Source organism: Eubalaena glacialis, chromosome X (assembly GCF_028564815.1).
Source record: "Eubalaena glacialis isolate mEubGla1 chromosome X, mEubGla1.1.hap2.+ XY, whole genome shotgun sequence".
NCBI classification, from domain to species: Eukaryota; Metazoa; Chordata; class Mammalia; order Artiodactyla; family Balaenidae; genus Eubalaena; species Eubalaena glacialis.
In genome coordinates this window covers 47,467,869-47,481,475 of record NC_083736.1, presented here as the reverse complement: position 1 = coordinate 47,481,475, position 13,607 = coordinate 47,467,869, and the positions used below count along the sequence as shown (strand labels likewise).

The 13,607-nt window shown below is 52.8% G+C and overlaps 1 protein-coding gene across 6 annotated transcripts in view; it reads left to right on the top strand.

Annotated features, from left to right (window-relative positions):
- IQSEC2 (IQ motif and Sec7 domain ArfGEF 2) overlaps positions 1 to 13,607 on the top strand; it is a 75,748-nt gene that overhangs the window by 44,937 nt on the left and 17,204 nt on the right. For all 6 annotated transcript variants that reach the window (XM_061178021.1, XM_061178020.1, XM_061178017.1 and 3 more), the window contains 2 exons: positions 11,419 to 11,680; positions 12,649 to 13,050. In XM_061178021.1, the coding sequence (XP_061034004.1) occupies positions 11,419 to 11,680; positions 12,649 to 13,050 (664 nt within the window). The remainder of the gene's footprint in view (positions 1 to 11,418; positions 11,681 to 12,648; positions 13,051 to 13,607) is intronic.

Sequence of the window (13,607 nt, the reverse complement as noted above, 5' to 3'; positions counted from 1 at the left end):
ACCCTGTGGCAGGTGCCTTACATACTTGAATTCATTTAATCCCACCACATCCTGCAGAATAGGTATTTCCTCATTTTGCAGATAAGGAAAATAAGTCCTAGAGAGGTGAAGAAATGGACTCAAGGTCACCCAGCTAGTAGGTGATGGGGCTGATATTTAAACCCAGGTCTGTCTGACTCTAAAGCCTGGGCTTTTTCCACCTGACAGGAAAGGCCAGGTGAGGCCATATGGTGGGGGAGCCTTGAATGCCAAGTAGAGGAATCTGAACTTTATCCAGGAAGCTAAGGGGGGCCAAGGTGGGTGTCTGAGCAGAAGAGATTCACACTCAAAGGTGGGCTTTAGGAAGGCTAATGTGGTCCAAGAGAGTAGGGAGAAGAAATCAGGAGGTGACTGCAGCGTCAGGGTGAAGGGTAGCAGGGGTCTGGCCTGGATAGGAGGGGAGTGAGCAGGGGGACTGGAAGATCATTTGTTCCTCATGACAGCCTTGAGAGGTGTGGAGTTTCCTTCTCCTTTTATAGATGAGGAATGGGAGACTCTGAAACGAGGAGCTACTTGCCCAGGACTTGAGCACTGGTTCATGTGGTTTTGCTGACTCAGTGACTCTGTGGAACAATGTGTCAGAGGGAGCTCTGAGTATGAGGAGGGTGTGTGTGTGTGTGTGTGTGTGTGTGTGTCCCCACGTGCGCACCCCTGCACGCGCTTGTCTGTCAGATGGACAGCAGTGCCTTCCCTTGCCTTCTCTTTCCTTCCCATGTCTTCCCAATCCTCCAGTATCCTGGATTCCATATTTCCTACATCTCCTGAGCCAAGGGGGTCTGGGAGTGGGGTGAGACTGTTTCTTTGGATATCCCTAGAAGATCAGCCTTTTCACTCCCAGGACGCCTGGTCCTGCCCCAGCCCTCCTGCCTGTCCATCCACCCCATGAAAATGTAGTCCAGCTCCAGTGACTGCCACATGCAGACTGGCCCCTGGTACTGCTCCGCAGGACCCGAGGAACAGGTGCTTGTTCCTGCAATGTTTCCTCCCCGCCGCTGTGGCGCTTCTGTGTGGGTGCAAATGGCCACCTTGGTAATTAGGTTCAGTTCATGAGCAGTTAACAATAACCACCACCATGTTCCCATCACTCTTGTTTGCCAGGCACTTGACATGTATTCCAGTCCTTTCAACAATCCTGTGGGGTTGGCATCATAAGCCTCATTTTTACAGATGAGGAAACTGAAGCTCCAAGAGGGGCATTAACATGCCTGGGGCCGCAGCCTAGAAGCACTTGTAGAGCTGGCCTTGGAACCCAGGTCTGTTTGCTTCCAAAGCTGTGGACTTTCCACACTCCATTTCTAAGCATCTCCTACATTCCCAACCCTGAAGCCTTCAGGAAATACAAATCTTTGTCCTTCAAGGGCACGGTGGATTTCTAGAGATAGTACCAAGTTCACCCAAAGGACCTGCTGGGAAGAGGCTGAGACTTGGAGCTCCAAGAACTTCCAGGTTTAAATCCTGACTACCGCTCACCCAGCTGTGTGACCTTGGGCAGATAACTAACCTCTCTGAGCTTCAATTCCCTCATCTTTAAAATGCTGCACAGTTGTTGCAGGGGTTAAATGAGATGACCCATGCAAAGTGCCAGCAGAGAGCTGGTTGCTACTATTTATGTTAAAATTAAGGTTGGGCACCTGTCAGGTCAGAAAGGGAGTTTACATACTCTGGGTGTAACCTTAAGCCTGAGCCCAGCCTGAGTGTGGGGGAGGGCCGTTCCAGGAGGGGGACCAGCAACAGGCTCCTTGGAGACTGAGATGGATGTGGCCCCATTGGTCACACTGGCCTCCCCATTCCAACCCCCATCCTAGCCCCACCTCCCTGGTTCCAGCCCTTCTTGTGTCTCCCCTGCTCTGCAAACTAATGCCTCTGCCTCTCTCTGTCACCCGCCGCCTGTGGCCTCTACCCTGCCCTTCCTGGCCCCAGGGAAGAGGAGGAGGAGGAGGAGACTGAGGAAGAGGAAGAGGAAGACGCTCATCAGTTCTGCTGTCCGGCCTCCGAGTGCAGTAGTCCCTCCTCTCGGTAACTGAGAGGACAAGGGTCATTTTCTATGCAGAAGCAAAAGCCTTAACCAGCCCCCTGCCCCCTGCCCCCTCGATCCCCCATGGGACCCCGTCCCTGCTTCAGGAACCAGATGGGCAGGCATCGTGCCCCGTCCTCACCCACCCCCTTCTTGGAATTCCCACCCTCACTGCTGTCTCCCCTGGACTCCAGCCCCCAAATTATAAAGGCTGGAGCCCTAGGTCTGACTAAAATGTGGGAGCAGCAGAGCTTGGAGCTTGAAGCTTGAAACCTGGACCCTCCCATACCCGCACCCCACTTCCCAGGCACCCTGGAGCCTGCCACTCCTGGAGAGGTCTCCAAATGACATCCCAAGGACCTACCTCTGTCCTCTGTGAGCACAAACAGAGATGCAGGGTGCCTAGGGCTTAGAGGACCAGACGGGGTCGGGACCTAGCCTGCTCATTCCCTCGCTGTGGCCATTGCTGCCATCTCTTCTACTGCTTGGAGGCCTTGTCCCGTGCCCCCCTGCCACTCCCATAGTGCTCTGTAAATATGATCAGGAGGAAAAGGCCTTTCAGAGTGCGTGTCGCTGTGTACAAAAGAATTTCCATCAATAAAAGCTGATCTCTTCTCTCTGTCTGATGTATGTTCCACCCCGCCCCACTTCCCTCTCCCCATCCCCACCAGGGTCTTACCTTCTTTCCTATCCAGGGCTGGGAACAGGGGCTGGGAGAGAGAGTAGGGTTTGATTTTATTGTCAACACCCAGAAGGCACTCAATAAATGAATGAACGATGTGGCGCTCTCACCATGGGCAAGCCTAGCGCCTTCTTCAGCCTGAGGTGGTGCGAGCTGGCCAACTTGGACACGTTGCTTGGCCTCCCTGCTACCCAGTTTCCCCGTGTGTAAAAGGAGGAGGGAGGTTGGACCAGAGGATCTCCAAGGGCTCCTCCAGCTCTGACATTCTGTGAATCTGAGATGGTACAATTTTAAGAAACTATGATTACGTGACTTTAAGAGAGGATAATTTGGTGACACATTCCATCCAATTCTGTGGTTTCTATTTCTATGATGCTGTGATTTGGGGATTCTACAATACTGTGGTTTTAAGATTTCATGATTCTACCATTTAGAAAAAATTCTGATGGTGTGATTTTAACATTCTGTGATGTTAATAGTCCTTGATTCTATACTTTCAAGGTTCTGATTCTACAGCTTTAGGGATCTCTGAGTCTGAGGGAAAGCCACTGCCCCCAGATGCAATAACCCTAAATATTTCCTGCACCTGCCAAAAGCTAGTTCTAAGAATCCCCAGAGGCTGTTGGCAGGAAGGCAAAAGGTGTCCTCTATGCGCTGTAGAACCCACACCTTCCATGATGAGTCTGTGTTAGGAGCAAAGCCAGGAGACTCCCAGGTGGGCTCATACCCCTGCTTTCCCTTTCTGAGCCTTTTTTTTTTTCTTTTGCATTAGACAAATCTGAGTTTACCTTATGGTTCTGCCACTTACTCTCTGTATAACCTTGAACAAGTATTATCTTCTCCTTGAGCTTCATTTTCTTCCCGAGTACAGTGAGAATAGATCTACCTCTCTGCGTTGTCATGAAGATTAGCAAGAAAAAGCACAAGGAGCTCAGCATAGGGTCTAGTGCACAGTTGCCAAGTGTGCACTGATTGGCGGCTCTTGTTTTGATTAAGGCCCAGGTGAGAGTCCCTCCTCTCCTTTGTTTCCCCCCTCCCTTCAGCATCCCCATCACATGCCCTGGTAGTTTTCCAGAGGCTCGCCTCACTCTTCACTTGTTGCTTGACTCACTTAGGCACTCAACTCAGCTACTCACTCACTCATTCAAATTCTCATTTATTTCTCCCCTCCCTTCTTCCCTCCCTCTCTCTTCCTCTCTCCTTTATTTACTCTTCCAGAAGGCATTGCTCAAACACCTACTGTGTACAAGGTTTCAAGCTAAATACCATGAGGGACCGAAAGTAAGACAGTGGCTGTGTTCTCCATAAGTTCTCCATCTCCCAGGGGAGATGAGAATTCCTTTGGGAAAGTAGGCAGGGTGTGAAGGGCAGAAGTGATTGAGCAGATATGGCTTCAGTAATGAGCAAAATATGTTCCTGGCCCAAAGAGTAGGGAGATGTCAAGATGGGCTGGGGGTGGTGGTGTCCAAGGATTGCTGGAGGAAGAGGGGCAAGAGTAGACGGCTGGGAAGGGTTTGAATAGATGGTTTGAGAGGTGAGGCATTAAGGAGTCAGAGACAGCATGGACCAAAACCTGGTGGAGAGCCCCAGGGGTTGTGTTGGGGAATGATACATAGATTGCTCTGTTCAAGCTGGGCGTGTGAGTCTAGGTGACCTGTGGCTGTGGAGGGGGAGACCATTCTACCCTTCATTTTATTGGAGATAGAAGGAAGTTAGGGGGCACAGGGGCTCAACTAAAGGTCAGATGGCCATTGTGGGAGCCATGGGGGTGTAGACTCCTGTGTAGGCAACTGAATTGGCTGAGGGCCTGTGCTATGGGAAAGGGGAAGGTTTCTACCTGTTGTGAGGGAAACGTGTGTGCCTGTGCACAGGTGTGCGTGAGGCTGGCAGGTGAGAGAAGAGTGAGAGGCTGTGCACTGTTGTGTATCTGAGGGAATGTGATTGAGGCTGGGCGTGAGGGATTCTGAGTGTGTGAGGTTGATTGTGTGAGGCAGCAACTTTCTGTGCCTAGCAATCTCTCTGCATGTGCCTCGGTGGAGATAATCACAAGAATGTGTGTCAGTGGCTTTTGAGCATGTGGGGCTGTGGCTTTTAGGGTGACAGTTGTCAGACAGGATGGTCACACAGACACACATGACTGCCACCTGTGGTCTTAGGGGACCAAGGTGGCTGCTGGGCCCTGGCCTGGGCATAGGGAGGGTCCACAGAGGTGAATTATACCAGGCCACTGCCCATGGGAAACGGGAGTAGTGTAGGGAATGGACACTTCAAGAGAGAATCTCAAGTTAGCTGGTGATAAGGACGGCCTGTGACATGAGTGTGCACAAAACATAGAGGGGGGATAACTGACCCTGTCAGGTTCTGTGGGGGGTGGGAGTGAGTCAGAAACAACTTCCCAGGAGGCCTGGCTGGCTCAGGGCGCCCCAAGATTCAGAAAAGCTCAGCCAGACCGACAAAGGCTGCAGGTAGAGGGGAGAGGGAGGACATCCTGGGCAGAAGAAAGTAAGAGCCTGGGCACAGGCGTGGTGCTGTGGATCAGCTCGCCTTGCCTAGAAAGTACAAGGAGCCTGCTGCCACCAACATCTAGGAGCTTAAAGGTGCCGGGGGGTGGGGGTGGGGACTGGACGGATTCAGCTAAAAAGTTACGCTGGCCTGGAAGATAGGGGATTGGGGTTCTTGTCCTGTGTGACCCTGAGCAAGCAAGTCACTTAGACTTTTTGAGTCTTAATTTGAATATGTGGAATTAGATGGTTCGAAAAGTCCATCCCGGTTCTGTGGATCTTCTACTCTCGGCCAGCCAAACCAATGAGTCATTGCTCTCAAAGTCAGACACTTCTTCCATCTAACCTCAGTCTTTCCTGCTTCCTCCTGGATCGCTTCCTCACTCACACACTCCACAAATATTTACTCAGCATCTGGCCCTCTGTGTGCCACTGTGGGAAGGCACAGGGAGCTGGAGAATGCAAGGACTCGGCCTCAGAGGGGCTGCTCAGTGCTGGGCTGGTGGGCACAGGCATGAGCGATGATTCGACTCCTGGCTCCACCACTGCTGAGCATTGAGACTTTGGGCAAATTACTTCATCTCTCTGTACCTCAGTTTCTTCATCTGTGTTGTCCCCTTCAAGGGAAACAACCCAGACCTTGCAGAGTTGCTGGGCCTAGCTAAAAGTAGGTCCTCAGTAAATGACAACTATTATATTTAGGGCTGCAAAGGAAGCAGAGCCAGGATTCAAACCCTGATCTGTGTGCTCCCAAGCCTATGTTTGCCCGCTGGGTACCCAATCAGCCCCTCCGATGGCTTCCTCTTCCCCTGCCAGTCCCTGTGCCAAGCTGGGCTGGCCTCAGGTTTGGAGTCTCTATGGCGCTGGGATTGGGCAGCAGAAACAGCTTGTTGAAAAGCTGTCGGGGGAGAGGGAGGTGACTGGAGTCCCTCTGCCCCTCTGCCCCCACCCCGCGCTGGGTCTGGTCTCCTTGCCCAGCCTTCCTCCAGAGCCCAATGCCCCTGGCCTCATCTAGGTGTGCTGACCTCCTTGTCTTGTTTTCTTGTCTCTCACTTCCGGTCCCCCCCTACCCCCGCTTTCAGCCCAAGTTGTCATGGGGATAGTCCTCAGCATCCCTAGCTTCCTCTTGCCCTCATCTTATGGTATCCATAGCAACAGCCCCCATTCATTTCCATGGCAACTGCATCCTGATCCCATCCCCTGCTGGCTGCCTGGCTCCGGTCAGTGCCAATAAAGGGAAGGAGAGAGAGAGACCTCCCATTAATAGCAGCAGCCGGAGTGGGTCAGTGCCCCCGCCATGGGCAGGCCACCCCAAATCCCTACTGCCCGTTCTGCCCCGCTTCTCCCCATCGTAATGCCTTGGCTCACAAGGTCCCTCACTCCTTCTCTCTACCAACTCCTCCTAGGCAAGGCCCTATTCAATAGCTCCCCCACCCCCCCACTGCCCCATGAAGCCTTCGAGGTAGCAGGGGAACTAGCACAGGCTCTGGGCTTTGAATCCCTGTTCTGCCACTTGCTAGTCCTGAGACCTTTGGCATCACTTTCCCCCTCAGAGCCTTCTCCTCACCTGCAAAATCGGAATCCTAATTCTTCCTTCACATTTGCCATGCAGTTAAAATAATGTGCAGAAAATGCTTGACACAGGGAAGGTGCGCTGTAAGTGCGAGTTTATTTTTATTCCGCTCAGCACCCCTGCCCACCCCAGCAGGAGAAATCTCTCCTGAGCTCTCCTAGCACTTCCTCCGTTCCCCAGCCCTGAGAACTTTCAGCTTTATACTGTGGTTAGTTGTGTAACGTGATTTATTCCCCCCGCTGCAGAGGATGCTCCCCAGTTTCCCTCACAGAATAGCCCAGCAGACAGCACACATGGGTGCACGTGTGCGCGCGTGTGTGTTTTCTTTGCTCCTGCTCCTGGCTGGGAGGAGTCCAGGAGAGGTAGGTCTCCCAGGCCCTTTCTGAAGTGCAGGAATCCAAAGAGGGTATTGCATTTTGAGCTCCACGCGGATGAGAAACTGAGGTGCATAGCGGTAAAGGGACACACCCAGGCTCACACAGTGGATAAATGGCTGTCAGGACCTGAACCTAGGTCTGCCCAGCTTCTTACTGCACAACATGTTCTCTCTCTGTGTGTGTGTGTGTGTGTGTGTGTGTGTGTGTGAGAGAGAGAGAGAGAGAGAGAGAGAGAGAATGAATATGAGTCTATGTAAGATGTAAGAAAGAGAAGAGAGATTTTTCCATGTGATCAGCATTTGCCACGCAGTTAAAATAATGTGCAGAAAATGCCTGACGCAGGGAGGGTGCGCTGTAAGTGCGCTGAGTGTTTGGGAGTTCTGAGTTAAGGGATCCCACGTCCCCAGGTCCCATTTCTTTAGCAGTGTGTACGATGCCCTCAAGCTCTATCCTTTTTGGGGGACTGTGTTGACAGCCTGACCTCCCTGCCACTATTACCTTTGCAACCAAAACAGAAGGGAGAGGAGAACTGCCAAAGGGTAGAGAGCCAGGGGCAGCATGGGGCTAGAAGTGGGGATAGCCAACAAGATGTCATGAGAAGATGGGCATCATGGGGCTAGAAGTGGGGATAGGCAACAAGATGTCATGAGAAGACAGCCTAGGCCCTGGGTTTGCATCCTGACTTTCTCACTTAATAGCTGTGTGACCTTGAGCAAGTCTACATCACCTCTTGCCTCAGTGTCCTCATCTATAAAATGGGGCTAATGGTGCCTGCCTCAGTAAATTGTAAGGCTTCAATGAGCCAATTAATGCCCTTGCCCTAGGGATAGAGGTGACTCTAGGGCCCTATGGCAGCACAGAGGAGGGGCCTGTAAGCCATCCTGCGTGAAGGGCTCAGGCAGGCATGGAAGGGAACACCCGAGCTAAATGTTGAAGGGTGAGCAGGAGGTAGCCAGGTTGGGGTAAAGGGGCAGAGGGTATATGAGGCAGAGGTCCGGTCAGGAGAACCATCCAGAGCTATGGTAAGGAAGCTGGAGGTTATCCTATGGATGATGATTCCTGTAAAACCTAAGTAGATCACGCCCCTCCTCTGCTCATCTCAATCAGAGCAAAAGCCAAAGTCTTTATCGTGGGCTCAATGCCCTTCACAATTTGGCCCCAATTACCTTTCTGATCTTATCTTCTATCACTCTCCCCTTGTTTACTCTGCTCCAGCTTCACTGGCCTCCTGGCTATTCCTCAAACATGCCAGGCACAGTTCTATCTCAGGGCCTTTGCACTGGCTCTACGCTCTGTCTGGACTGCTCTTGTGTCAGATAACCACACAGCTCACTCCCTCACTTCCATCAGGACTCTGATTATATGCCATTTATTCAAAAAGCCCTTCCCTGACCACCGCATCTAAAACAGCACCTTTAATCACCCTGCTGTATTTTCCTTCCTAGCACTTCTCTCTACCTGAAATGATAGTATATATTTATAGTCTTCTTCTCCCACTAGAATGTCACTTCCGTGAGGGAACAAATCTTACACGTCTTGCTCACGATTATATTTCCAGCACCTAGCACTGTGCCTGGCATGTAGAAAGGGCTCAGTTGTTGTTTGTTGAATGAGTTATGAGAAGCCATGGAAGGGTTTTAGTGGGGGAGCAAAACGGTCAGATTTCTACTTTGGAAAGCTCTCTCTGGCCACAGGATGGAGAACGGATTGGGAAGAGGAGACTGGAGGCTGAGGTCAAAGTTCAGGTGAGAGGATTTATTAGCACAGCCACCAGAACTCATTCACTGACTTCCTCCCTCCAGAAGCTTTCATTGAGCACCTACTCTGTTCCAGGCCTTGTGCTCTGTGCTAGCGGAGAGATTACCAAATTCTCTTCCTGTGCTGGGATTCTGGGAGTCAGGAACACAAATAGCTGTCACGCTTTGCCAAAGCTAACCTGCTCCATAAAAAGAAGGACAGACATGTGCTGTGTGTGGGAGCCCTGAACAGGATCAGCAATCATTTCTGGCTAGAGGCGGGCTTCGGGAGGGCTTCTTAGTGGTGGCATGTGACCTGAATCTTGATGGCACTAGGGTGTGGGGGGATTCTCAGATTGCAGATGGCAGAAGATGATAGGGATGGCATTCCAGGTAGAAGGTACTGTATGAACAGTTTGGGAGGTGGAAAGGACAGGAGTATTGGGGAGAAACAGGATTTGGGCTGGTTGGAGAGAAGGGTGCATGGGGTGGGGGGCTGGCAGCCAACCCTGCAGTATGGCTTAATGTTTAAGACTGTGAGCTCTGGAGTCAGACTGCCTGGATTTGAATCCTGGCTCTATCATTATTAGCTGTGTGACCATAGATACGTTACTGACCTCTCTGGGCCTCAGTTTCTTTATGTGTAAAATGAAGATGAATAACAATACCTACCTCATAGGGTTGTTTTGAAGAGTAAACAAGTTATTAAATGTGAAGTGGTAAGAACAGTGCCTTACTAAACATTAGCTACTGTATCTTGGAGAAGCCTCAAATGCCAAAATAAGGAACTTGGGCTATCTCTTGTGGGCAGTGGGAACCATGGATGGTTCGTGAACAAAGGAGACAGTTGATCAAAACTGGGAGCCATGTGCTGGGAGGGGAGAGGTTTGAGAGGTTGGTGGGCAGGATCCTGCAGTCCTGAAGGGGAGAAGAGGAGCATCTTAGATGCCTGGGGGGCGCTGGGCTGGGTCTGACCCCTGAAGGGGGACATCACAGGCCCCAGAGGACCAGAAGGAGAGAGCATCTGGGCAGGGCAGCCCCTCAGTCTGTTTCCGCCCTGCTCCTGACTGTGTAGCAGATTAACACTTGGGAGGGTAGAGGGTGAGCAGTGGGCGGGAGCCCCCACCAGGACAGAGCCAGCGCCAGTGCTGTAACCCACCGCACCCAGCCCCCAGACCAAAGTGCTCTTCTCTGCCAGGCTGGCAGGCCCGTTGTAGCTCAAGCTCCTGAAATGCTAGGGAGCCCCCCTCCACCCACCCCAGCTTGCCGCCGTTCTGGTTCTGCGCCCCGGGCCTCTGCAAGTAGGGGCTGGGGAATGGCCCCTTAACCCTTTCGCCAGCCAAGAGCCCCCTCACCCCCGTGCCTGCCCGAACCAGACCATTCTCTGGGCTTCAGCCACACCCATTCTCCCCACAACCCCCTCCACGCCTCCCCCCGCCTGTCGCCCCCTCCCAACCCCCCTCCAGTGTTTCTGTCTCTGTGGCTCCTCACCGTGCATGCCCGGCTCAGGGCGTCTGGGCTCTGTCGCCACCTGAGTTCCCTGGCAGCCTGGTTGCCATGGCACCGTGGGAGCAGGTCTGGCAGAACAACAGCTCCGGGTAACCAGGGCGGGCAAGACCCAGTGCCCAGCTCCTACCACTCTTCAGCCTTGAGACCCTTGTCCCCCTCCCCCAGCTGAACAGAGGAGGCCATGAGGAGAAAAAGGAAGTTGCCCCTCAGGGCAGCTCTTTACCTGTGAGGACGCTGGATGGGAGGTGCCTCCCACTGTCACTGAGCCCGTGTCCTGGCGGCCAGGGAACCCTGGGAACTGGCCAAGCCCGGAGTCCAGGCCTCTGAGGGCAGAGGCAGGGCTGTAGGGGGCAGGGCTGGGCGAGCAGGGGAGAGCCTAGATGTGCAGGATGTGGGAGTGGGCCTCAGGCCTGGGGACAGGACTGATCTGGGATGGTGCTGGGGATAGGGCTGGGAGGGATCCATGTCTCGTCTCGTCTAGTCTTGGGGACAGAGCTGTGAGGGGAAGAGATCTGGGGTGGTAGAGATACAAGGGAATTGGTCCCTCAGGGGAGGAAGGGTTCGGGGATGGAGCTGTTAGGGGCTGAGATGATTAGAAAAAGGAACTTGAGGGGACAGGAGTGGGAGGAAACTGGTCTGAGGATAAGGCTGTGAGGGGACATGGCCACGAGGGGACCAGGCTGTGAGAGTAGAGTAGGACTGGGGACAAGACTGTGAGAAGACCTGGCTGGAGGGAAAGGAGTCTAAAAGGATGGAGCTGTGAGGGGACAGGGCTGAAGGGGCGAGGACAGGACTGTGAGGGCAGTGAGGAGACAACTTGGGGGGTAGGACTCCCCTCTGGCCTTTAAGTATTGGGGTCCCTGTATCTGTGAGGAGGCTGGGGAGGATGGGGTTGTGGGAAGGGATCTGGTCCACCCACTCTCAGTCTGGCCCAGCAGGCCTCTCTCCTGTTCCCACATCCTGGCTCATCTTATCTCATCCCCACAGTGTGGAGGGTGATGCCCCAGGCAGTGACCTGAGCACAGCGGTTGATAGTCCCGGGAGCCAACCCCCCTACCGGCTGAGCCAGCTGCCCCCCACCAGCAGCCACATGGGGGGCCCCCCTGCTGGGGTGGGCCTTCCCTGGGCTCAGCGGGCTCGCCTCCAGCCAGCCAGTGTTGCCCTGAGGAAGCAGGAAGAAGAGGAGATAAAGCGCTCCAAGGCCCTGTCGGACAGCTATGAACTCTCCACGGACCTGCAGGACAAGAAGGTGCCGACGAGATGGCTCTGGCCGGGAGTGGGAGTGGGAGTGGGGGTGGGGGTGTGAGAGGACCAAGGGAGGGATTGGAATGTGGCACTCGTAGGTGGTGTCCAGGGAGGGATAGTGAGACTAGAACAGGAGAAGACTTTCTCCAGAACCCTTCACCCTACTAGGGCCTCACTGACCCATTCACCATCCATCCACTGCGTCTTGTATTCACTCAGCAAACATTGCGTGAGCTCCATGCTGGGCACTGGAGATGTAAAGATGAAAGACCTGGACCTAGTCCTCAAAAATCTCAGTGTAAGGGGAGAAGCACACACATAAGTTGACAAGTTCAGAACAGTGTGTTACAAAATATCACATGTATCACACAAGGTATTGTTTGGCTAAAAAGGGGACACAAAATACTATGTACAAAAGAAAAAAACTGGAAGGACATATCCCAAAATGTAATTGTGGTTATGCCCAGGTGTTGGGACTTTAGGTGAACCAAACTTCCTCCCTTCCTTCCTTCCTTCCTTCCTCCCTCCCTCCCTCCCTCCCTCCCTTCCCTCCCTTCCTCTCCCGCTGTCCTCCCCCCTTTCTTCCTCTCTCTTTCAATTTTCCTTCCTCCTTTCCTTTTTTCCTTCCTTTCTTCCCTCCCTCTCTTCCTCTCTCCTTCTCCTTCTTGCTTTCAATTTATGTCTTCCTTTCTTTCCTTTTTTGGCTTCTCTGTGTTTTTTTTTTTCTTTTCTTATTTTAAAATACTGAACATCTACTTCTTGTAAATAAAAAAAGAAAACCACAATTCAGTCCCGTGTGACATGTGCTATCTGAGATTAAAGTGAGAACACGACACTGAGAGCCCAGCCTGGCGCATCCAGGCAGCTGTAAGCAGTTAGCTGTGACTCGGGCGGTGGTGTGGTTGAGGCCCAGGGAGGTGAGGAGGCTGTAGTGAGTTTCTGACCTTGTTCCCCTCCACCCTCCCCTGCCAGGTGGAAATGCTGGAGAGGAAGTATGGGGGCTCCTTCCTGAGCCGCAGGGCTGCCAGGACCATCCAGACGGCCTTCCGCCAGTACCGCATGAACAAGAACTTTGAGCGGCTCCGCAGCTCAGCTTCAGAGAGCCGCATGTCCCGCCGCATCATCCTTTCCAACATGCGGATGCAGTTCTCCTTTGAGGAATATGAGAAGGCACAGAACCCCGCGTACTTCGAGGGCAAGCCTGCCTCGCTGGACGAGGGTGCCATGGCTGGTGCCCGGAGCCACCGGCTTGAACGGGGGCTCCCATATGGAGGCTCCTGTGGAGGGGGCATCGATGGTGGGGGAAGCTCCGTCACCACATCTGGAGAGTTTTCTAATGACATCACAGAGCTTGAGGACTCCTTCTCCAAACAGGTCAGCATCCCTGAAAAGGGCCTTTCCTCCCCATCCCTGTGCTCTGGCTACTCCTACGACTTTTTACCTATACTTCAAACTGAAAGAAGTTGCCCAACAAGCTTTTGATAACAACGAATAGCTACCATCTGAGTAGGGACTGTGAGAATAACAAGAAAGGATTGGCAAGAGAAAAATTATATTGTTTAAACAAGCAAATTAAAAATCTGGGTGTCTAGAACACATAAGAAAATTAAAGTTCTCACTGTTTGGAACGTGAGCCACTATCAGATAAAGGCCTAACAGGTGATGAGCTCCTGCTCTGTACCAGGTGCTGTATATGCCTCATAATGACCTTCCAGACCGGTGTTGTTATCCTGGTTTTACAGGGGAGGAGACTGAGGCTCTGAGGCCCTGAGAGGTGAAGTGACTTCCAAACTGGATTGGAACTCAGCTCTGACTGGTTCCAAAGGTTTCCCTTATACCATACGACCACGGACCAGGCTCCGTGCTGGGTGCCATGTGGGAGACAGATGAACCGGCCAGGGTTCTTTTTCTCAGGGATCTCCCCAAGCCAG